The sequence below is a fragment of the Rousettus aegyptiacus genome, unplaced genomic scaffold, assembly GCF_014176215.1.
Source record: "Rousettus aegyptiacus isolate mRouAeg1 unplaced genomic scaffold, mRouAeg1.p scaffold_m13_p_16, whole genome shotgun sequence".
Lineage (NCBI taxonomy): Eukaryota > Metazoa > Chordata > Mammalia > Chiroptera > Pteropodidae > Rousettus > Rousettus aegyptiacus.
Window position 1 is genome coordinate 19,518,063 of NW_023416291.1, and position 25,670 is coordinate 19,543,732.

Below are 25,670 nucleotides of genomic sequence, written 5' to 3' on the forward strand. Positions count from 1 at the left end.
AAACTGAGAAGGCGCCGTGGGCACGCCGGCGGTGTGCTGCCGAGCTGCGGAGCGGCGGCGTGGGTACCTTTTGTTCTTGGCTTAGAGATTGGGTAGGGAAAGTCCTCTGGGATTTCGACAGCAGTTGTTCTGATGTCATGTGTAAATATTGTCTTTTTGAGCTGCTGGCTCGGGGCCAAGCTTCCAGCGAAAGTTGCTGAAGTGACAAAAGCTCTGGTAGAAAATTATTTAGCGGCCAAGCGTACCTCGTTTTCAAGTCGAAGACTTCGCACAGCAGGTCTTGAAATAATGTCAGCCCATTCGATGTCGTTGCCTTATAATGTTGATGAGATGCCATGGGAACTTAACTCTTGTTTACATCAGTTAGCCTAGGGTAAAATTGGTTTCATTATACATTATTTCGTTATTGTGCTTAAAGTCACAGAACCTATTGAGTACATTAGTGACAACTTACTCTACCCGACTCCAAATGGGCAGGTCTCCCTGTTTTTTTTTTTTTTCTTGTTACAGAGATCGTGAAGTATTGCTCAAACTTAAGGTGACATTAACACCAAAAAGTGGAATAAAAGTATGGAGAGACTTTAAATTGCTTTCGAAGGAGTTCGAACATATGCACCTACCCGTCCGGCTTTATTAGCAGACACATTTAGAATATGGAGAAGGAACAGTTTTAAACGTTAATATTTGCGTTTACCTAGGAAGGAAGCAACAGGCAAATGTAATTACAAAGCAAATGCATCACGCTTAGTGCAGATACACTTAGTACATATATAATTTAGCCAGGGACAACAGAAAAACGGCTCTCAGAGGCCGTAGCATAAAGTGCCACTGTCCCCATCCGAATGAGGGGCTTCTCAGGCTTTGAGACAGGAATTCACGAGGCTTTTCTAGGAAGATGGCCTTTGGCTCCTTTCATATTCATATACGAGGACTTTTTGAAGATCCTGCTATGCCAAGTGTCTGTTATGCCTAAGAAATAGGAATAGGTGTCGTGGGTGAATGGGGAAGTGTGAGAGGCTTCGAGCACAGGGAGTTTACACGTTTATGCACTTGAAAACAAAACCACTAGGGTAAAGCCCAGTGCATAATGCCAAGCGAGTGATACAAGCAGTAGTCACTCGCTCTGGGAAAGAGCTTGCCAGGAATTCGTCAGGGGGCCGGCCACCAGGACCTCCGTGCGCTGGGACGGTCAGGCCCGCTTCCTCCTCTGAGCTAACTTTGGGGGTTGGGCATCTCTGAGTGTCGATGTACATGGTCTGTCTTTCTTGCTGCCAATTTTACAGAAGCTTTGAAATGAAGATTTTTATATTAAACCCAAAAGTCTGAGTAAAGAGTTCGATTTCCATCCATCTTAAGAACAGAGGACTGGCCTTTAAATATTTTTTACGCTTTGGGCAGGACACTGGGAAGGCCCTGGTTTCCTGGTGCAGTTCACCCTCTTGTCAGGGGAGTTTGGGGGGAAGTTCGAGAAGCACTGGTGAGGGATTTGGAAAGGCCAGCCTCAGGAGGTCCCCTGCCCTTTCCCCAACGGCCGAGCAGGTTCGGCCATGCAGGCAGACGGAGGTGCCAGGGATTCACGAGTGAGAGAAACTGACCATCAAATGTAAAGACTTGGATGGAGCCTTTTCTCTTTAGAGTCAGTTTCTGGCAAGCAGTGTAGCTTCTCGTTTTTCATTGGAAGTCTTTGGAGCCAGCACCAAACACAGTTCTAGAGCAGGTGTCCAGTGTGTTTGCTGGAGGAACGAGGGGTGAAGTGACTCGCAGTCCACCCCGGACAGCGGTTCTTTGCGGGTGTGACTTTACGGAAGAAGGAGTCCCCATGGGGGGAGCAGCACGGCCCTCGGGTTGGCAGCGCACAGCCTTGCGCCATTTTCGACAGTGTAATCTCAGGTCTCGTCGCATGTGCAGAATGGGGGTGGCACGCGGTCCCCAGGGTGGTGGTGAGGTAGTGATAACAAGTCTCGGGTGCGTGGTAGGGGTCCGCTCACGCTGGTGGCTGCACTGTGCTCGTGTCATTGGGAGAGAAGGGAGCGGCTTTTTCTCCAGGGAAGGTTCCGGGCCCTGGCCTTCCAGGCAGGCCTCTTCTCTCTGCACGTGTCCGCCTTGATGTTCCGGTTAGGAACTGGATAGTCTCCATGATAACTGCCAGAACCCCTGTGCATGATGCGAGAAAGACGTTTGTTATTCAAAACAGGCAAATCCTAGTTTAGATACAGTATATTTCTGAAGACCGTTCCTTTTAAAAATTTATTTATTTCAATTGTGATAAAATGTGTATAATGTAAAATTTACCATTTTAATTATTTTTGCCACCATCACCTCTGTCCCTCCACGGAATTTTCTTCATCCTGCGAAACTGCAGCTCTGGGCTTGTCCCACAGTAACTACCCAGTTCCCGCTTCCCCCGCCCCTGACAGCCACCTTTCTTCCTACCCGCCGTCGCTACGAATGTGACTAAGTGGGATCATACAGCGTTTGTCCTTTGGGGTGTGGCTTATTTCACTTAGCATTTATGTCTTCAAGGTTCGTCTATGTTGTAGCACGTGTTCTGTTTATCACAGAAGAAATACAAGTTCATTTTTCAGTCTTTCAACAGTATAGAGAAGAATAAAAACCGTGCCTAGTTCTCTGGCCCAGCGTGACTCTCGCTGCTCCGGTGGACGCGCCTCCATCGGGGCTGTGTCTTCAAGCTGGACGGCTCGGAGTAAAACCCTGCCTTTGGCCTCCTCTTTGAACGTGAGGGGAACCGTTGAATATAAGTTTCAAAGATGGTGAGAAATCAAGAGAGAGTCTGTACAGGCCTGTGGTGGGGGAGGGGGGCGGTGTACGTGGAACAGTGAAGTGGGAACCCTCAGCCACCTTTTATGACATGGGACATTCTCACCTTTGAAGCTCGAGCTTGTGGGTTTTGAGTTCCTGTTTGGTGCCCTGTAATTTCAACTTTCTAAGTTCGTAAGTTTGTAGTAAATAGGTGTCCTGGCTTTCATTATGTGCAAATATTAGACCTCAGAAGGGTAGTCCCTTTTTTCCAAGGTGGGTGATTTGAGAGGGAAGCTGTATGCCAAGCACCAGGGGAAGGAAGGGACCCAGGATGAAAGTGAAGGTAAATGCAGTGCCGAGGGGGCCACCCCCTCCCCACCCCCAGACTCAGCCTGGTGGGGTGCAGCTTCCCGGAAGCCTGACGCCTCCCCCAGCCGCCATGCTCTCTGCCAGAACATTCTGTGCTCTGCCTGCCTAATTCTTTAGTCTCTTGTTCCTCTCCACCCAGTAAGATGGAGTACTTCTGAGAGCAGGATCCTTCTGTTCTTTTAAAATTTTTGTATCCTCAGCATTTAATCGGGTGCCTTAGCCCTAGACCGTCTTTAATAAGTGTTTCTTCGAATGAATGGGCAGCCCGCCCGGAGGTCTTCGTTCGCGGGGCGCGTCCTGTGCCCTGCCCGTTTTGATTCTAACCCCAATTCTCCCGGCCCCCAAGGCCTTCTCACCCTCCCAGTTCCCACAGGCCACTTTCCACACGGGGTTTGCCTGAGACCCTCCTCGAGGTACCTTTTGGGGGTGTCAGATAAGGCCTAGGAAAGCCCCCCATCTCTTCGGGCCCGCAGGGAGCCTGGGCTTTCTCGAGGCCCACTCCGATTCTTGGTGGTTAGACTTTACAGGACTTCAGGACTGAGTAGGTTTTTGCAGCTTCATCTGTCACTTAACCGTCATGTAATATTTCTATGGTATTATGTTTTCTTTGGTCTGGGAAAAAAAAAAATACCTAAAGACCACGTGACTGTAGGATTACCTGTATTTTTGCCTTTACCATTCATCATGCCTTTAGCATTTTATGCCAAAATAAGACCCGAAATATAGTTTCCTGTGAATATAATTAATTCCCACATGTTGTGTCAGGCATTGACAAACCATGTTCATTAAAACTGCCAGAACTATGTTGCTTTTTCAGTAGAAGCATTTGTGAAACTTAGGAATTTCCTATGTTTGTCTCCATGGCTGTCTGTTGAATGAAATTCTTTCTATAAGACGTGAGGTTAGGCAGTTTGCCTGAAGCAAGAACAGGGGACAGTTAGTTGTTTCAGAAAGAAAGTGGAGAGAGGAGAGAAACGTCATAAAAACTTTAAAAAAATTGAAGGGAAACAGCCCTGCACGTGTAGCAGGAAATCAAGTCTGATGCAAGTCTGGAGGTGAGACTTGAGAGAAAAAGAAGGAGAAGTCTTCAAAGAAGAGGAACGAAGGTTTTAGAAACGCAGAGGCCAAAATTTGCAGAGGTGGTTGGCTCAGGGTTTTTTGAAGGATGTGCTGAGGAGAACAGAGGGATAGGAGGTTGGGTGCTTCTAAGTAGCCTCAGGTTTTGTAGTTGAATTTCCATGTGACCAACAATCAACACATTAGTATTGATAGACTTGTGGGAAAAGGTCTGTAGTTAGCTAGTGTTAAAACAAAATTAAAATGTATGTCCAAATCGGGGCCACATCCACAAAAGCTACCACCCTCATCCGTGCAGACAACTTCACGGATTATACAAAAGTTTTATTGTTTGTTTGTTTTCTCCAAGTTCAGGGTGATACCTAAGGTTCAAATCAGTCAGAAGAGGCCATAGACAGTCAATAAAGGAAGCCCTTTCCAGGGGAATATCAGCCCTGCCCTTACTTCGTGACATAGTTTTCTTATTATATTTCTCATTACAAAAATTCATGTTTGTTGTAAAATTAGGTCATCCAGAAGAGAACATGGAGGATAGAAATCATCAGTATAGAGAACAACAAAAATATTTCAGTTTTACCACCTCATCTCAGGCTCTCTCTTTCCCACCTCTCACTTCTGGTTGACTTTTTGGGTCTCTTCTGCAGAAAGTCTGGCGGGGAATTTGGCCACCAGCTGGGCCAGATTGCCCTTTACAAAGTGTTGCACCCAGAGAATTTCCCTTCTGCCGCACCGTGGACCTGCCTTGGGTCACACACGGATAGATCCCGGTGGCCAGCGAGGCTGAGTCTCTACCCATGGCTACTTCTGATTGGCAGTCCAAGCTTTCCCCCGCAATGCTTTGTAAATTTTAAAAAGGCCAAAGAGTAAAACGGTTGCTGATAACAGGCACACAGATACAGATTTTTTAGTGGCTGACATTGTTTGCAGATAACATATGTTACCTGGGAGTTATATTTTTGTTTGCTTTATGTGTGTCTGATTTGGGAAGTGGCTTATATAATAACAGTGCACACTGTAGGTCTGTTTTAAGGGGCTTTTTATATAAAGAAGTTTAGCTTGTCTAGTAGCGCTGGATTGATTGGGTTTGTTTCTCAGTGGACTTCTAACTAAATCCCTGACCGTGGGCAGGCGGTCCTCTGGGTTTCCATTTCGGGCCTGGAGGAGGAGAGACTCAGGCCCTGTGGTCTGTAACGTCACTTCTGATATCAAATTCCAATGTTACAGCTCGGTGTTATCACTTCGTATTACATACAGGGTTTGGAGCTGTGTCATAGGTTTTGTGCGACATTGTCGTTGCTGTGATTTATTTGATGCCATTGGCCAGGATGTAACACTTTGATTTGAAAGTAGTTCCCACGGGGAGGTGTAATTGGCTTTACATCATGGTTTCTAGGAATGTGCCATGGAGGTAAATGCAGGGACTGTGTGTAAGAAGTGTCATCGGATGGCTCTTTTTTTTTTTTTTTTTTAAAGACCACACTGTTTGCACAGTGACGCATGCTTAATGATGCTAAGTGTGCTCAACGGCACACTGTCCAAGTGTTTGCCAGGCGTCCCTTTAACTGTCTGTTGTCAGTTTTTCCTGCCTTATTCAACCACTTTGCATTTGTTTTTCTTCAGTTTCGTCTTTTTGGTACTATTGTTTTAGAGGCTTCTTTGATTTTTGGTCCTGTGTGTTTGAGTGTTAGTCATTACCACTAAGACAAGCAACTGCTTTGTCCCTTGGTCTGTCCTTCCTGAATTTCCTCGGCACATTGCGAGACGTCGCCTGCTAGGCCCCGGATGTGCATTTTTACTCTCTGAGTCCCTCTGTCTCTGAAATAGAGAGCAGTATGGATGTGTATGGAGTTTTAGAACTGGGAGTGAAATATCACAGCCTCAGCTTACTTCCAGATTTTGGCATTAGATAACATAAAACAGGTTACAGCTTGCCTCTTCAAAGAGTGGGTTTTTTAGTTGGAGGAATGGGAATTTATTCATCGGGAGAACCTAGTATATGAAAAGAGAACAGAGAGGAAAGCCGTATTTGAGAGCTCCTAGCAGTTGGCGTTGATAGATTTGTGTGGGTTGAAAAACATAAGTTTTATATTTACTGTATTCTTTTCCAGGGACTGGAGAAAACTATGTGGCATGTTTTAAAATATTGGGGAAAAAAAAAAAGAGAGAGAGAGAGAGGACTGGTTTTAAAATAGAGTGCATAATCTGGTTGCAGTTAGACAGATAAACTCATTCACCTGTGGAAATTTAGGGGGGAAATCTATAGGTTTAAAAACAACAAAACAATTAAAAACAAGGTGAGAACAAGTGTTGGTTTAAAAATAGGAGGAGGAAAGGACTACTTTTAGAATATACGGAAGAAGATGACTTTCCCTCTTCTGTTTCTCCTGTGTCCTGTGCTTTAAAATCCTCATCTTGTCTCTCGTAGGTTCCCTTGCCAGGCCTGTCTCCTAATGTGTTTGTACCAAAGTTGCTATATCAAGCAAAGCAGTTGCAGGATATACCTGAGTTGTAGCATTGGGAGCGAGGGATTTGGTTGGGATTGAGGGACCTGGCCCCGCCCTCAGAGCATAGAGAAGTGGGGTGGACTGGACTTTGAAACCCAAGAGAAACATTCAGCATTGGGTTCTTATTTGACAGTTTATGTTGTAGATCCCACCAGGCTTTGGATTTTTTGCCCCCTTTCTGTGGGAACACCGTGTATTTATTTAGTCTGTTTGGGAGGATTATATCCTCAAGATGGAGGAGGTAAAGTCCTGAGCAGTGAGGAAGAACCTTGCCACTGTCCAGGAAGCTCCAGAGACCACTCAGTGTGGTCTTCTGTTCCATCACCGCCCATGGGTGATTTCCAGAATATTATGTGGTTACTTTTATCTTGGTGCTTATGAGAAATGACACTTAACCGAGTGTCCATAAACTTTTCACTTTCATCTAAAGAAGATGGAAACGTTCTGTTCCATATAGACTTGGTTGTAATTGCAGTAGGAAAAGAAATGGTTGATTATTTTGACTTTTCTGTTTAAGGTAATTTGCATACAGCATTGCTTCTAAAGTGTGGTAGGTGGGATGGAATCCTTTCACAAAAGAAATGACAGTAAAATTTCCACCTAAAACAAATTAGCAGGCTTTAGTCAGTGCGCCTCGTCCACCTTCAGCATGACTTGAAGAGGAGTTCGGTGTGTATGTTTCCACTTACTGAAAGTGAGTATGTAGAGTAAGAAGTCTTTGTGGACTCCTTATTTAGAGACAGATGCTGCTGCTTTGAAAGAGAGTAGGTTGAAAAAGGTAAAAAAAAAAAAAAAAATGAGCAGAGAAAACAGAATCCTCAGGGGGAAAAAAATCTTAACGCAAGCACAAATATGATACCAAGTTGAATCTAGGAGCAAAAATAGTTGACTCACAGGAGAAAATTAATTCAGAAACTGAGGGTGCATACGCATTTTATATGCCACCTGTGGCCTGCTCTCTGACCGGAACCCCTGTGTCAGGAATGTTTTCATTCGCTTTAATGATCTCCCTTCGCTCCCCCACCCCATCCAGGTAACTGTGATAAAGTTTCCACGTTTGACACAGGCCCATGTTTTGAAGTCACCGTGAATTGTATCAAGTACGATCTGGTTGCAGACAGGGACTCTGTGGGCTGTTACACAAGATGTTACCGTCTGTTCATTTCACGAGACCTCACACACGCTTTAAGAAAAGGGACAACCATCGTTATTTCAAATACGAGCAGTTTATAGTTCGTGTTGGTGTCAGATATTCTATTTGCAGCATCTGAAATTCTTGCTGTCTCTACTTTTCGTTTTGCCGAGGTCTCCGCTGCAGCTCTGAGAATTCCATCTCCTGTGGTCAGGGGCTTTCATCCATTCATAGCCACCTAATGCCGCGTTGACATATGGTCCAGAAAATACCCTGTCAAAAAGGCTGGTTGGATCTGGGCAGATCCTGATAATGTGATTATTAGAATTTTCCAGTGAAGGGAGTGTTAATATATTTTGTATTAATCCTGTCTGTTTAGTTCAAGTGTTATTAATTTGATGAATGACAGGATTTGGGGGCAAAGAGCCAGCTTGTTGGATGATAAAAAATCAGGATCCTAAAAAAATCTAGACAGGGTTCAATTATGAGCCGAACGAAAGAAGAAGAAATTCACAAGATGTCATTAGGTACAGAACTAGGATCTGAATTAGCAGTTGCCCCCACAGGGAGGGGAAATGGAGTAATGAAAGGCCAGAGGAAGTGATGTATAGTAAGGGAGACTCAGGTGTTAGAGACTGCTTCAGAGCGAAGGGAGGCCCTCTGTTCAGGGTAGGCGGGCACGCTGGACTCAGTTCTGGTGACCACTTTTCAGTGCAGAGTCATCAGAGGCACATTTAACTCACGTTAAGTTTAACTGCTGGAGTGTAGCAAAGAGTGATTCTTTCTGTGACTCCGCGTAGTGCCTGCCTGGCGTAGGGCCAGTGATGGTGGCGGCCGCAGCAGTCAGGTCCTGGCATCGCAGCTGGCCGGATATTCCTGACCCCGTAGTTCAGGGCAGCTTCCTGAGGAGGTTCACCTTCCTGATGTGACAGGGACACCGGCAGCCTTGGGGGCCAGGCCCAGGTGGTTCTGGGCGTTCCTCCCAAGGCCCACCACAGAGCCCGCTCCCTCAGACCTTTTGATGATCAATCACATCAGTAGCAAATTCCCTGTATTTACACCCCTTTCTGCTTAAAACAGCCAGCTTGTTTCCTGCACCAAAGAATTTTATAATGGAAATGAGCTGCATAATGCACAGAAGCATCAGTGGAAGAATCTGGGGGCGAGCAGCAGATAGGTGGATAAATGGGCCTGTGGTTCCCAAATGCACACATCCATTCTGCTTTCTGAATGGGAGCAAGGACAGTGGAAGTCCTTTGGGGAACTAGTCCCAAAATGCAGGTTTCCAGGCTCTATCTGCAGAGAGTACAATTCAGGAAGAACTAGTAGAGTCCCGGGATCCATAATTTTAATAGCTGCCCCCGGTTATCTCGGAGAGACAACCACATTGAATGCCAGTGGACTAAATAATTTCTTGACTCTCTGAGCTGGTGCTCGTGATGATCCTTTTTAAAAGGGAGGAAATGTTTAAGAGCTACATATTTTTTAAAGATTCCACTGCGGAAGATTTACCTTTTCTTGAATTTAAAGGGATTAATTCTGTAATTACTGCCGGAATGTGACAGTATGTCTAGCGTGGGTGTGCAGGGTTTTCCTCTTTTGTTATTACTAGAGGAAAGAAATACATTTCGAAAGTGTTACTGAATACAAAATAAACATTGAGTTGTTGGTAACGAGGGTTAAAAATTTAGCCGAACACTTTATATACTATATTTTATTGTATAAATACAGCTTTTCACAGTACAGTACCCTATTTCGTCGTGTAAAGTACCGTTAGTATATTTTCTTATCTCTGTTTATAGTTAAAGGAAGACCACAATGGGAGCTATTTAAAACACGGAAATGCCTCCTCAGAAGAGAGGTCAAGGGATTATTTGGAGAACTGGCGAATTCAGAATAATTTAGTAGTAGTGGAGTTTATTGAGCCCTGGAGGCCAGGTGGCTCCAGGGATCGGGGCTCACATGTCCGTGAAGATTAATACAGGGATGGAGAGAGCAGGAGGAGAGAGCACGTCTTGGCATAAGTGCTCGTTCTGCTCTTATTTGACTTCTTCATCCCCCCCTCCCGTTTCTTCTCCCCCAAACACACACACCGAAATATAAAAGGCCTCGAACACTAGTCCTGATTTCTGCCCTCCTCTTCATCTTCTCTTCACCGGCTTTTTGAAGACGCACGCTAACAGGCGAAAAAGAAAAGTCTCCATGTTTCTTTGGTCGCATGGCGCCTACTTGATTGAAATTGATTAGGCCTCTGCGACTGGAGTTCTTAGTAGCCGCGGGGGTTATATGTCAGATGGGCTCCTCTGAAGGGCAAGGCTGTTCTTCCCCTGCAGCTGCCAGGCTGCTGGAAATTAGGCAGAATGATTTTGCACTGGGATAATAGGCAGGAATTAACTGCGTCTTACAAAGTGCTGCATAATGATGGGAAATGCGGATGGCGCTAATCAAAGGCATCTGCATATGGCGTTTTCACTGTGTGTAAGTGGCAGGCGTCTGTGTGCGCAGAAAGGAAATGAGCTGGTGAGGACTGTATGGGGCGCGTTTGAGAAGCTGCATCTGCAGAAGGGGCCTCTCTGCTTCCCCTTTCTGCACTGAATCCTGACAGAATGCTTGCATTCGGGGGCTGGCATGTGTACTTGCTTTTGGTTCTTTTTTTTAAAAATAGCTGTATGGAGATATATTTTATACACCATATAGTTCACCCATTTTAAGTGTGTTGTTCTTTTAAAAAAAATTTTTTTTTTTTAGTCTATCTGCAGGGTTGTGTAGCCATCACCACAATCTGATTTTAGAACATTTCTGTCTCCCTTAAAAGAAGCTATTCTACATAAAGACGATGTAGTTTGTGCTTTTAAGAGCCACTCCCCCCCCTTTTTTTTTTGTGGGCATTGCAGATTAACATAGGCCTTTTACAGAATCATATACTATTCCTCAGAAAGCATTTGTTTTCACAAATAGTCATAAAATGTATCTTAATGTTCCAAAGGTTACCTGCTTTCCCGGATACAACCTCACAAATTATGTTTAATTACTGGGTTCATCTACTGGTTGGGACTTTTTCAGCTTCTAGTGACAGGTTCCATTCATTTAGCTTAAGCATTAAAAGGAATGTATTAGCTCTTAAAACTGGAAGGAGGAGGGTTATTGGCTTTAGGAATAAGTGGATTTAGAGATTCTCTCTCCATCTCTCAAATCTTTGGTCCCCGTGTTGGCCACATTAGCCCCCTTTACTGCTGGGGGACTAGACGTGGAGTTGGGGTACACACCTGCCCCCCCTTGGTACTCGAACCAGGGATGCAACTGCAGTAGCACCAGCGAGGCCGAGGGTCAGGTCCCGGGCCTCACCTCAGCTGGCCTCTATTTTTGTGTGACTGGTGTTTGTAAATACTATTAGTTTTGATTTATTTCTTCATTCTGGGATTACGAATCTACTCATTGAAACAATGTGGCCAAAACAGCCATCTCAGGTGTGTTGCCATAACGTGTGTTGCTGATCCAGATGGTTAGTCAGAGCATCCCAGCCCTGGCTGCAGCCGTCCAAGAGATTCTCTGCAGCCAAGGGTTGGCAAGGTGGGTCTCTCCTCATGGTCCTGGCTTCATCTCTTCCACACTTCAGTGTCTGATTCGATGCCATATTTTTTTTCCCCAATAGGTTCATTATCCTCTCTCTCTTTTTAAATTTCTTAATTGTCTCAGTGTTTTATTAGCAATTATAGCATTTGTAATTTAGTAAGTCGCTCTAATTTGTACCCCTGATATGACTAGACCCGACTTTTTTTTAAAAGATGAATAAAAAAATACAACTTACTGGACATTGTTTTTTAAAACAATTTTGTCCTTCCTTCCTTCCTTCCTTCCTTCCTTCCTTCCTTCCTTCCTTCCTTCCTTCCTTTAAAAATTAGATTTGGTAAAGGTTTAAACTGAAGTTTGGGAAACAGTTTTCAGGACCCTATGGTTTTGACATTATAGGGAAAGCTAACTTTATACTGGATAATTAAGAAGATATTCTGAGGCCTGAATTGTGATTTTATAAATCCATGACCCCAGTTGAAAACTTAAAAAACAAACAAACTTAAGTCTTATTGAGCGACTGTTCTCTAAATGCTCGGGACACACTGACACACAAAACAACCCAAAATTTCCGCCCTGGTGGAACTTGCAATCTAGCAGTCCAGGAAAGAGACAGCAAACCTAAATAATATAGCAAACAACTAAGTTACATGGATGTTCGAAGGTGAGGTGGAGAAAGTTGGAACAATAGGGCCCAGGAAAAAGAGGATGAGGATTATGGGGACGGGGCTGTCACAAACAATGCCGAGGCTCACTCCGAGGGTGAGATTTTACAGAGATTTGGAGGAGGTGAGGGAGATCGCCACAAAGCTATCTGACAGAAGAATGTTCCAGACAGAATGGCCAGCGCCAAAGCCTTTACAGTGGGAACTTATGCTGGGCGTGCTCACAGAGCAGCCAGAAGAGCTCGCGGGTAGAGCAGAGCGTGTACCCAGCGGGGGAGGAGGCGTCGTCGCGGGGTTCGGAGCAGACCAGTGACATGATCTGAAAAGGCCGACCTGGCCGGTGTTGAGCCGAGACTGTGGGGAGAGACCAGTGCCGTCAGTAATCAAGAAGTCAGGTGGTGGTGCAGTGATGGTACTTGGACCAGCGGGGAGATGGTGAAGGCGGTGAAGGTCTGAGTATGTTTTGAAAGCAGAGCTCACAAGACCTCCAGCAGATGGATGCGAAGTGTAAGGCAGACGACGGTCAAGGGTGATTCCAAGGTTATTGGGTTGAACAACTGCGCCAAAATAGCTATTGATGGGGAGTGGGTTGGGTAAGGTGTAGACTTTCTGTTCATGTCTTTTAGCCTTCCCAGCCAGCCCGTGGGTGGGCAGCTGGGCTGCAGGGGTTGGGGACAGGACTGGCCAGGAGATGTAAATTCCAGGGGATGTTTGGAGGCCAGAGACTGGGTCAGATCAGCAAGTGAGTGTAGAGGGGACCGAGAAGGCGTGTGGGACAGGTGGGAGGAGCGGGGAGGAGAGCCCAGAGAGGGAGCAGTAACCGGGGAGTTAGGGAAGTGGAGCAAGAGTAACAAGCAAGTGTTTTGGAATGGGAACATTTTTTTTTTCTTTTGAATAACTTATAAATGTGGGACTGTGTTCTTTGCGTCCATACAAAGAAATAATAACAAGTCCTATTTAAGAAGTGTGTACCTTCCTGTTGCTTTTGACTTTTCTAAAGGCAGCAGAACTCCAGATTTTTTAGATTTTCACAAAGATGGCAAAACACTTAACAATTTTGGAAAATCGGGGAAAGGGAAATGTTACCGGTAGCCTCCCCATCCCAACATCGCCATTAATTGCCTTCTCCTTTTCCTCTGTATATTTTTTAATTGTAATGTTGCAAGCGACAGTTTCGTTGCCTTTTATTGACTTGGCAGCATTTTTTTTTTTTTTTCAGATTGCTAGTATTAGCTTCAAAACAATTTTCGTGAGCGAGCTCTATTTTTGTAATCGGTGTTCATTCCTGTAAGGACTGAATGGATAAAACAGAGTTGCAACCAACTGATCTTTGCTTTCCCCTGCCTTCTCCGCTGGGCCCAGGGGTCTGTGCCGGATTCATGCTGTGCTTTGTCTAGGGACGGACAGTGCTGGAAAGAGAGGAAGGTGTTAGAGGAGGATGGGGCTGAGAAGGAGACCGGGAACTAGACCGGGGCTGGCCAGGCCGTGGGGGCGTAGCACCTACAGGGCCGGACAAAGGGAGGGCGGGCCTGTGAAAGGGGGCCTCTCTCCTGGGCCTGAGTGACCGCAGCGGGGCCATTCTTTCTTCCGTGACATCTTCAGCAATAACACTTCAGTGCCTCCAGAGTTTGAAAGGAAAATTACAATTTAAAAGGAAACCCTTCATGCACTATTTGCATATGAGTGGCGTCTCTGTAATTAAGAACAATTAAATTCTTGGGCTGAATCGAAAGGGTGGCGCCTGCTGCGTTCCTGCTGTGCTGGTGGAATGCAGCCTGGAGCTGTCAGCTCCCTTGAATTCAGTTGGGGGCGGCGTCCCCCCCACCCCCATAAACTTCTGAAAGAGACACCTTTTAGCCTTGTTTTAGCGTGATTTGCTGCTTTACAAGCCCATGGAGCTCGGAGTATGAACCTTTACAATTTTGCGTTTCTGCTGACCTTAAAACCGATCCCTCTCCCCTCCCTGGGCAAACACTTTGCTGGGCACTTTGCAAAGCTCCTAAAATACAAATTTCTTTGACTCCTGGGATGTTCCTTTATACTAGTGGAAACTGAAATTCTGATTGCTAGAACATTTGATGATCTCTTGTACTAATTTTTCTTGTTGATTCGCCTTTGTTAGTTTCTTCTCTGATTGGGACCCAGTGACCCTATAGGCCTTGGGACTTGAGCAGAGCAAACTTTTTCTCTGTTATAATCTTATCCCTTTCTCCCAAGACTGACTAGGAAATGGGACACTGCCTTCCCCTGTTTTTCCTCTTCTGGTTCTGCAAGAACTCTATAGTTCGACACAGTGTCAAATGGACTTTAAGTAGAGCAGTAGGGAGCTGTTTGCCATTCTAGGTTCATGCCCATCACCCCAGGAGAAGGAGGCAATGTGTCTCAATAACCGAGGCAGTTTCAATAACTCTTAAAGAAGTAGAATAATTTTTATTACTTGCCTTTGGTGTAGTGTAAAGGGCGTTGGGCTCTTACCGGCCAGGCTCCTTCTAGGACTTTACTCCTAGGAGGCCAGGTGGGGACATCATCACCTGTTTGTTCCTTCTGGCAGCCCTTTTACTTCTGCTGTGGCCACCTCAGTCTGGGTTCCCTGAACAGTCTCACTGAGGTCCTTGCACATCCCTTTATGGGACTCGTCCCTGCACGTGATGAACGAAAGGTTCTGAACTAGAAGGTAGTTTCTGCGTCCCTCGTCCTACAGGCAGCCCAAATACAGGCATTTCTCAGCTGGCACTGCATGTGACCAGAGCAGCCACCAAAGTGACCCCCACAGTCAGTGACTCTTCCCAGTGAGAGGGAGCACGAGCCATCCTTTCTTAGAATTTTCTTTGTTTTACCATCACATTTGGGTTATGTTTGGGTTACTTTTATTGTCTTGGCCACTTAGCCTTCTGATGTATTGATTGGGTTCTGGTCCTGAACCACGTGAAAGGCTGGCACTGCTGGAGTCCCCCCACCCCCACCCAGGGTGGTGGGGGGCAGGCCAAGGCTGGAGCCCTGGGCCAGTGGCTGGTGTTAGCCCTGCTGAGCAGAGGCCGCTGGCAGCTGCTGGTGTTTGAAAAGGAGGAGCCTTTTCAATTCGAATGAAGTTGCAGGTGACAGAGGTACAAAATGCCAGGGGCTTAAAACAAGATTGTGTTTTCCCTCCCCAGTGAGAGTCTAGCGCTGTGTATCCTCCAGCTCCAGGAAGCCTTTAGGACCTGGCTGTCTCCAGGTCACTCACTGCGTTCCTGACCCTGGGATGCCGGCTCTGGGCTTCTGGTGCAAGGTGGAGACATTTGTGTTCATGGCAGCAGATGGGAGGAAAGGGCCAGAGGGTTTCTGGAAGCTTCCATGCAGTACTTCCGCTTACATCCCATTTGTTGGAACTTGTGGCCGTACGCAGCTGCAAGGGAGCCTGGGAAATGTGACCAGCTAAAATTTACGTGGAAGAAGGAGAGAAAGGAAATTAAGGGCCAAAGAACAGCCTCTGTCACAAAACTCCAGAAGGGAAAGCGTGAAACCTTTACCATTATTTCTCAAGGGAAAATTGCTTTTAACATAACACAGTTTTTTAAGTTACCACTCCCTGCCTTCCCCCCAATCCCTAGGAAATAAACCCCAGCCCCCTCTGCCTTGTGTTTAGGACTGCTTGTTTTTCTGGGCATACTCTAGATTACTTTCTCCAGTGTCGGTATTGTTTGGGTTTCACGTGAGAAAAATCAGCTTTTAAGCCATTCTGACAGTGGGGTTCTATCACATAAGTGCGCTTAGCAGTAGTAAGTTATGCCCTGTGGGCAAGTGTGTGGTGTACACTGGTGTGTCTAGTGGACAGCTTACCAGTCCAATGAAAAGAACAACTTCCGCATGCCCTTTTAAAAATTACATTCAGAGGGTAGGTTTTTTTAAATTGCTTTAAAGGGAGAAGACTTGAATTTGCAAATAGTGTCATCCAGGTATTGGGAGAAATAGGAATGCTGCAGGTGTACAAGTGCACCTTGTGCAGGACTGACTACAATTGCTGTGCTCTTCCCAGTAAACTGAGGCTCTGGGCTCCAGGCTCCTTCACTCCCCGCAGCCCAGAGGGCCATGAGGCTGGCCCTTCAAGGGACAATTAAAAAGCTGAGGAATTTTTCATTAGATTTTTTTCGAACAGTATTGTTAATATTCTTTGTAATTGCCTGAGGATTGTTTTTGCTGTGTTTGCCCACATTGGGGTTTAAAAATAATCAATCTGTTCATTGTGTTTGAATTAAAATTGTTCTGGGACGTGAAGTTATATAGGATTATTTTTATATCTTCCAAGAAACTCCAAGAAGTTGCCGTACGTATCAGCCTTTCTGCAGCCTACATGCCTTCGCTGATTCCTCCCCTGATCTCCTCCCTCCATTCTTCACCAGGAGACAGCATTTCCACGCTGCTAGGCCCTGCTCACGGCCGCTTCTTCCAGAATGCTTTTCCTTAACCGCCAGCCTATCTTTTCCTCCATGGACTGTGCTCTACCTTGTATGTGAGACTGTAAGCCCAGCCTCCTCTTCAGTTTTGGATTTTTGGGTCACACCGCCCTCGCTGTGGCACTGTCTCCGTGCAGGTGGAGTGAAGAAATGAATCTCGCAGGCCTTGGCATTGCTGCTTTTACAATATGAGTAAGTTTAGCTACCGAGTTGCTTTAAGGGTCATAGATGAACTTGTAAAAAAAAAAAAAAAAAAAAGCTGATTCACGTTCAGAGTCTACTGTCTGAAGTTATATGGACACTTTGAGAACTCAAAGTTAGTTTTCTAAAATAAGAGCTGTAGTATTGCACAAACTCGCGTTGTCTTCCTGTGACTGAGAGGGAAAAGTCCATCCCCAGCCAGTCTCCCCACTTTATCATCCGTGTGAACCTCTGCTTGGGCTTCGTCTTCCTGACGTGTAGCATCTGCCCAACTCTGTGACTGCTGGAGACGTTTAATACTGAATTACTTTCTCATGCTAACTTGTCCTTGAGCTGAAAGGTAGTGCAAAACGTGTTTTGCAGATTTAAAAATCATACTTAATTATTTTAACACATAGTAGAGTTGAGGGAAAAAAAAAAAACATGAAATCTTTAAACCATAGATGAGAAGCTATATGTTGCAGGAAGGAGAAAGTTGGAATGGAAGTTTGGAAACACGAGCTTAATTACTGGCCTTTTCTTTTATAGGTTTTTGCAAAGTTATTTAATAACCACGTAGCTGAAGGAGTTCTTTAGAGCATGTGGACTGTGGTATGATTAAATGTGTAAGTGTAATAATGCACTGTAAAATTCTTTAGATAAAGTGCAAATGCAGCACCTTTTGCTGTTGAGAAGGAGAGGAGAGACCTGAGTGGCGTAAATGTCGGCTCCCAGGATAGCCATCTGCAGCAGTCGCACGGGGAGCTCAGACAGGCACAGGAGTCCGGGCCTCATCTGGGCTCCCGGCTGGGCAGGTAGGCCAGGTAGGCCGTCACTCCCCCAGAGGGCCACACAGTCACTCCCCCCAGAGGGCCACACAGTGCCGTGAGCGGCTGGGGAGAGTAGGCGGGCTGTTGAACCCGGTCTCGGATCCCATTTGGAGGTGCCTGTGGGCCGTTGACGGTTCGGCGTCTGGGTCGGATGGAAACACGAGTCAGGAGCTCAGCAGAGTCCAGGCCACAGATACGCAGGCTTGGGAAATGAATCAGTCAGACCACAGAAACCACCTCTGGCTGATTTAAGCAGAAAAGGAATTTATTGAAAAGCTGTTGGGCAGCTTACAGAATCTCTAGGAAGGCTTAAGAACCCGGCTCAGAAAACAAACAAGCCCGAAGGGGACTTAGCAGCTCGAACCGCAGCCAAACTGTGTCACGAAAGTGCACTGCCGAGGATACTGCGCCTCTCCGCGCGCCCCCTCTGCACAGCTGCTGTGGCCGCCCCCAGAGTGATTTCCCTTTCTCCCCTCCCTTCCTCCTTCCCTCTCCTTCTTCCTTCCTTCCTTCCATCAGCTCCCGATGCCCGGCCTCAGGCAGGTGTCTCTGGCCAAGTCTAGGTCACGTGCCAGCACCTAACTGCAAGCAGGGCTAGTAAAATTAGTAAGTGGTTCTTTCACAATTCAGATGGGGTGACAGTGGGAAACCTGTGAATATAGTAAGGAAGCTCAGGGGCTAGACAGCCAAAGAAAGGAGAAATGTCTGTATAGGAAAGGTCACCTTATCAGTGACAGGTGAACCTCGGAGGTGGGTGTGATTGGCCTGGAGGAGTAACAATTGAGGAAGAGCTAAGGGAACAGGACCATGGGAGAGATAAGCAGAGGGAGGAGAGCTTGCCGGGGAGATGAGAAGGAGCAGCCGAAGGGGTAGGAGGAAGACTGGGTGAGATTTCCTAGAAACCAAGGGAGGGCACTTCTAGAGAGGGTAGCCAGTGGAGAGATTAAGGGAGCTCAGTGCTTGACTTCACAGCTTATCATCATTGATGACCTCAGCAAGAGCAGCCGTGGTCAGGTGAGGATGCAGGGTGCCAGGGAAAAGGGGTACGGCAGGCAGGGTAGTGTAGGGGCTCTGAGTGTGGACTCAGACTCCCATTCAGCCCCCACCGCAGAGCCGGCTTCGGCAAGTCGTGTCAACACTCAACGCGTGTGTGGAAAGGGGATAATGCTACTACCCACGCAGGGTTCCGAGGATTCCATGGGATAGTACCGCGCTGGCCACAGCATCTGGTACACTGTACGTGCTCGATAAATGAACTTGCTGCTGCTGTCACTTTTGCCAACAGTTTGACTACGAGGGGAAGAAGAGGACATGAGCAGGCGGGGAACCATCAGGGCTTCTTCTCGAGTGAGCGGGGCAGGAGTCTGTCTTGGAGTGAAGAAAGAGTGGGGAGGGAGATGGTACGGATCCTGGAGAGGGCAGGATGGAGGCTCTGAGGCCCCGGAGTGAGCCCAGGCCCTACCCTGAAACGGTGGGAGAGGTTAGTCTTTGACAGAAGGAACACCTCATCCATGGGCGGCATGACCACTGAAGAGGTCATCAGCAACTCAGGGGACAGACTAGCATGGACTTTTGTCTTGGCCTTAGGAAAGCTGGGCCATCAGCGTGCCTGGTGGCTTAAATCCCAAGATATCTTGTAGGTGAGAGTGCCTCCAACTGACCACTCTTGGTATTGTTCCAAGGACTTTCCTTTTATTGCTTTGACCTTGACGCCTGAGGCTTTCATAGAAACAGAAAAACCGTGTTCTACCAAATGACTTTTTTACACCCAAAATACTAGCTTCTGTCTTTATCGTTAAGTGGTTCTTAAGTAATTTACCAGGAAGAATAGCAGCTCTCACATAAGAGGACATACCTGTGTATGTCATGTTTTTTCCTATCAAACTTCCGGGAACTTTTTTTTTTTTTTTTTAATTAAAAGTGAAAGCAGAAAGCAACTTGTAGTCCTAAGATTATGATGTAGAATTTTATGGAGCACGTAGCTCTAGAACTCATTTCATAAGTCATGCAGTTCGGGCCATTCCTTTTTCCTGAAGGCCCTGGGGCTGGGCGCCTACCTCAGATCACAGAAGCGATTCAGGCAGTGTTGGCACCAACTGCGGGGAGCCTGGGGCGACCTCGCCGTGGGATGGGCCAGCTTCAGGAAGGGCTGCCCCCAGGCTGGGGCTGCCTGTATCTATCTGTGCAGCCATCAATTCCGGGTTTATTGCAAAACGGAAAACAACTCAGTTCCTCCAAGGTCCCTGGGAATGGCAGCAGAGTCCTAGAAATAGCTGTTTCCCACTTGGAGTCTGAGGGAATTAATTAACAATGCAGGAGTCCCTGCCTTAGGGGCATCTGGGGTCTCCCCAGCCCTGGGACCTAATAGGCACCCATGTTCTTGTGACTCTAAGAATAGCCCAGTAAGTAGCTCATTTGCATAATAAGTATGCCCTTGAAACCCATGGAATCTAGACAGTAGCATTATTTCGGTGTGGTTTACTTTGTCACCTCTGAGGGCTTGTGAAATGGATGGGAAGCCTTTTCTCTTGTCCACATAACCCTTTTACCCTCCTCCAGTGGCTAAAGCCCTTGTCATAGGCTCCAAAAAAATTTTTTTTTAAAATGTGTAACGCTCTCCAGGTATAGAAAGAGTTTACATTTGAAAGGCACCAGCTGTAGATGTCGGGGCTTCTAGAGGCAGTTGGAAGGAAGCCAGTCCGTCTAGGGCTGTGGAGAGCCAGATAGTTCCTCCCCGTAGTGGTCACTGCTGTCTCTCACTTGCTCTGCAAGGACTCTGGCCTCTGCAGGTCCTCTTCCGAAACATGGCGGTGTGCTCTAGACTTCAGTTAAACCTTCGGGTTTACCTTGAGCCACAGTACCCAAGACCTGTGTCGTGAGCGTCATGGCGGGCACTGACCAGCAGAGTCCCCCGTCCTCACAGTCCAGCGAAGCTGTCTTTGTCCCAGGGCTGCCCTCTCTGCGTCCTCCTTCCCTCCTGCTCACACTCGTCTCCTCCGTGATGTAGGCTCCACACTCTACTCAGAGCCAGCAGCCAACTTTCTAGCGTGTTTTCCTTGCTCTGATGGTGGTCCCCGTACGCGGCCTGTGCGTTCCTGAGCCGTGCTGAAGGTGGCCTCCCTTCACTTTCCACTCACGTTAGCTCTTCGCCGAGGCCCATTCCCCCTCCACCCCTTTGAAGCCTGTCCTGACCTTTTTTTTTTTTCTTTTTTTTTTTTTAGGTAGGTTTTCCCTTTTCTTTCTTTATTCGACTCTCTCGACCTTTTGAGTTTTGCTCATCCTGCTTGGCCGAGCCTTGTCCAGCTTCCTGGATTACAACCTGGAGGGGAGACACTTCCTTGAGGCGCCACCTGCTCTGGGGCAGCCAGGCCTTGCCAGAGAGCTAGGAGCTATGAAGCCGGGTCTGGAGTCCCCGGGCCCTGTCGCTCATTCTGGAGAGGTGGCTCATGGTGTTTGAAAAGATGTCTTTTGGTCAAATAACATTTGCGAAAGGTCAGAAGAGTTGGTGATAGTTATTCCATCTACATATAAGTTCCTGGACTGAGTTATTCTAAAGGATATAAATGATACCAGTAGATAGATTAATTTTCCTAGGAATAAGGAATCTAAGCATCCCAACCCTTTTCTAAGGATCTCAGAGTCACCTAGTCCAGCTCCCTCAATTTGCCGAAAACTAAAGCCTGTGTCACACGGGAACTCATGTCATAGCTGGGGCCTGAACCCAGGTCCTCTCATCTCCAGTGGAATTGCTTTTATGCTAGCCACTTTTTTGAACTGTATTTGTTTTCTATATACAGAGTTTTTAAATTTCTTTACAAAGAGAAGACGAAAGGAAAAATGTTAGGTAATCTAAGGCAAAGTTATTCTTTCTAGACAGCACGTGGAATTCCTTGTCCACGTGTCCTGTGGCTGAGGGAAGGCTCAGCTCTTTGAAGAAGGCGGGTGTCTCTCAGACGAGTGCCGCGGGAATGTATGGCACAGGGTCTCCGTAGACAAGAGCCCACTCAGCTCATATCACTGTCCCTCCCTGTGCCTAACTCCTGTTGTAGAAGAAGCAAAACGGCCTCTTTTTTATTCTTCTCTTTTAATAAATAACTTTTTTTTTTTACAATTCTCTTGCAGATGGGGAAATAGTGAACATTAGAATTATATGGCATAAATTCGTAGTTTATTTTTTACAGGAGTCATGTGTTTCTGCCAGGTGCGGGGACCCCTAAGGTGAGAGAGAGGCCAGGTGGATTTGGCATAAATGAATCATCCGTATTATTAAGGGTACAAATGTGAAATGGCTAATGCTGACTTTTGAGAGAAAGGGGAAAAAAGGAGGGAATTTTATCTTTTATTGCGATCACTCTTGAAGCATCATCTTTTTGAAGCTGTCAATTTAGAAATGAAAACTTTGGCATCTTTAAACAGTGTAATTTCTTAGCTAGCACTGATATTTGAGGATAATTGTCGATGTGTCCATAGTTAGCTAAATTTGGTGATTTGCAGCTTTTCCCCCCTTGAGTCTTTAATAAATACTTGAGACTGTGTGCATAAGTGTGAGTTTTCTTCAGGTCAATGCCTTTGTCAAAAATGGTTTGACCTGTGAGGTCTAACATTTAAATTTATGTAGTAATGTTAAATCTCCTTGTAACTTGATCCGGTTTCCAAATTTTAAAGTCGAGTGAGCAGAAACCAACCAGTAAGAAAGACTAATCTGTTCTGACTTTTAAAGGAAAAATACTGATATGGTTTTATTTCTCCACCGTGAGGTCAAAATAGAGACTTCTTTGAAGTGAGAGAAATTCTGACATTTCTACCAATTTCGGGTTGGACCTTTTGGTTTTCATTGGGTATGTAAAACTTCCTGATTATGGAACTTCAAAATCTGTTATGCTGTGAGATGACCCAGGTTTATATTTCATTTGTTCTGTTCAGAAATAATTGCTGCTACCTCATTTGGGTCTTTTAAATCCAGAGTCAGCTCTGACTCCAAGCTCAATTGGCTTCTCCTGTTCTCATTGTTCTTGTTAGATGAGAATCCTCCTCTTAGTAACATGATACAATGTTTATTGCACTTAACTCGGTGCCAGTCATGAAGCGAAGCCATTATCCTCTCATGATGACTGCAAGGTAGATACTATTGTCATCTCCACTTTTTACAGATAGCAAGGCTGGGACCTGAGAAGAGTTAAGTACCTCTCAGGGCTAGAACATGATGGCCTTGGACCTGGAAGCCAAGTTTGTCTGGACTCCGAAGCCCAAGCCCTCACCCAGTGGGCAAGACTGCCTCGGTTCCTTGGGGAAGTCACGCGAACTTGAATAGGCCTGAACGCCATGCTAGGTTCATGTTTCTAACCTGGACAGATGGGCATCGGAATTTGAGCTCCGTCTCTTAGTAGCTGTGTGATCTTGGGTGAATTACTTCAGTCCTCTAAACCATCTTCATTCAGAAGTTGTATGTGAAATCGGATGATAAATCCACTTTGGGTACACGAGAGAGGAAGGAGACCATCAGTAGTTATTTTGCTTATTACTGATATAGTAGCTTGACTTTTGTACGATCGTTTTTGGCATGCGAAGTTACCTGTTTTCTTCTTCTGGAATTCTGAGCCCTGGTCAGCTCAGTCTGGAGTGGCATGGCCGTGATGCAGCCGTTTGTTGGCACCTCTGTGTGTTCATCACTTTCTGGGGCCCCTCAAAACATATCTGGAGGCTACTGGGTGTGTTAGTGGCCTTTTTTTGCAAGTAAGTCATGGAGTTAGTCCTGGCCTTTTGAAGTTTGAAGGGACCCAGCAAATAACATGCCTCTTTTCTGCTTAAGCTCAACACAAGAGGAGGGATTGGAAGGATAGGCAGCTGGAGACTGAGGCATCACTTTTGTCATTAATAGGGCTGATGTTGGAGACAAAATAAAGGAAATGCAGATAGAGAGAGAAAGGAGTCTTGGAAGAGAGGATGGCGAACAGGAAGCTTATATAGAGGCAAAAAAATGAAGGAAGAAAAGATTGCAGCCGTGATTCTCACTATGAGAAGAGGATTTTGGAAGGGGGTCTCTGGTCTCTGGTTTCTATCTTGTTTGTACCATCTAGGAAAATAGGAAAGGGAGCTGCTGGAGGTCACAAAGCTTCTGTTGGTCTGAAACTCAGATGTCTGCTCCTGTAGCAGCCCCAGAGCCATGCTTGGTGGAGGGCTATGTGGTGGGAGAAGAAAATGGAAAGATTGTATTTTGGAAAGCTGGCTCAAGTCTTTGAAAACAGTCATATATGTTACGTTTAGAAGCTTCTTCAGTTAAATATTTTTACATGGCTTTTAAAGTGTCATATGACAGTTAATATTTCCTTGGTGTATATATGTTTATGTGTATGTATATGTATACATGTATATATGTGTTTAGGCACATGCATGTATATATCTGTATATATGTACGTTTATATATAACATTTTTATATTTTATGTCTTTAAGTATGTTTACATATTATTAGAGCTTATGTTTTTTAAAAATGTTTTATTGTTTATTTTTTAATTGAAGAAATGATTTTAATTTTCCTCCGTTCTACTACCCCCTTTCCCCCTCCCCTAGACCTTATGTTTTTTTTGTGTCTTCTTTACATGCTTTTTGGTATGTTAATTGTGGTAGCTTTTGATTCTGGAGGAAAACAAAATCGTAATAATGATTAACCATTGCTGAAATAATATGTGATGGTTATCCTACCATGTCCCTCCATGTGAAATTTTATGTGATGGTTATCCTTAAAAATACAGATCTGGGCATGGTTTCAGCCTTCAGGAACAACCCTGGCCCTGCACCCATCTTTTCCCTGTTATAAGCCTTAAGATGTTTAGCGGCCGAAGCTTTCTCCGTCGCCAGCTCCCCAATCCCACCCTCATTCCCATCCAACGTACTTGTATGTCTTTTCTTTATTTGAGGTTTGTGAAGATAGTCATGGTATCTGAATTCATCCGGAAATGAAGTCTATTAAAAATTAGATTCACTCACATTTTTGTCTGAATGCTTACAGAATCTGTACATTTGATATAAAGGTATATTAACCACAATCTAAGAGTATCTTAAATTTTTGCAACTGTAGAATTATATTAGACTTCCCATAATTCAATTTTAGTGTTTAAAATCTAGTTCAGACTCATCTATGAGGGAATACAATTGTATCTCATAACTTAGCATTCAAAATTTAAAGCTACAACAAAAGTTAATCTCTCTCTTCTTTTCTTTTTTTAGCTTCTCAGACAAACTATTTAGTGGAAAGGGCTTACATTTTCAGCCATCAGTTCTAGATTTTGGAATTCAGTAAGTATCTTTAATTTATAACTTTTAATAACTTATTTGTGTTATTGGTTTAGGATATCTTTTATATATGTATGATGTTAAGTACTTTTAAAGTATATTAATCATAGCAAGTGATATTGATCCCAGGACTTGTTAAAAGGAATATTTATGTGGAACGGAGGGTGTAAGAATTGTTTTAGCCCTTTCTTTATATTTTAATAACTATACCTTATAATCATTTATAGTGACTAGAATTTAATGAGAAGTCAATATTAAGTCCTTGTTTTTCTGAAATAAATCAGATTATTTTAGAAAGAAAACCTAAATATCGATGTTTTTCAATTTTTTAAATTAGATTCATTTACTCACTCGTTTTTACTGCTTTCTATGCTTGAGGATTCAAAATTGCCCTGTGCAGACATTAGTTATTATAATTAAGACTTTGGAAACAAGTTAAGTGGGGAAGACAGCACGTAAGCTGTAATTACTTACAGTTCTTACATCGTGTTAAGAAGTACAAGGTAAAGGGAATGTGATCTGAGTGTCAGTTGAGGGACTAAACTGGGAACTCAGAGAAATTAAGGAAGAGGAGGGCGAAGCTGTGCCGAAGAGGAAACTTAAGGACTCTTGTTGGCTGTGATGAAGTCTGACATGTAAAGTATCTAACTCCCTTGGTGCAAAGGATTGCCACATTGAACAGATGTAATCTCGAATCAGCAGTTGCAAGGGTAAAAGTTAAAGGAGTGTTTCGGGTGTAAAAACTTGGTTTGCTCTAGCAGCCTGGACCGTCACTTCAGTTGTACAAAGAGCTTCTTTGAGTTCCAAGAAGAGTTATATGAATAAAGTAACCACGGTGTTGGGAGGGCTCGCGGGCCGG

General features: G+C 45.2%; 1 protein-coding gene across 2 annotated transcripts in view; it reads left to right on the forward strand.

The window, feature by feature from the left end:
* The window catches only part of TMEM131L (transmembrane 131 like), a 132,358-nt gene that overhangs the window by 41,881 nt on the left and 64,807 nt on the right, over positions 1-25,670 (forward strand). For both annotated transcript variants that reach the window (XM_016144603.2, XM_016144604.2), the window contains exon 4: positions 24,746-24,814. In XM_016144603.2, coding sequence (XP_016000089.2) covers positions 24,746-24,814 — 69 coding nt within the window. The remainder of the gene's footprint in view (positions 1-24,745; positions 24,815-25,670) is intronic.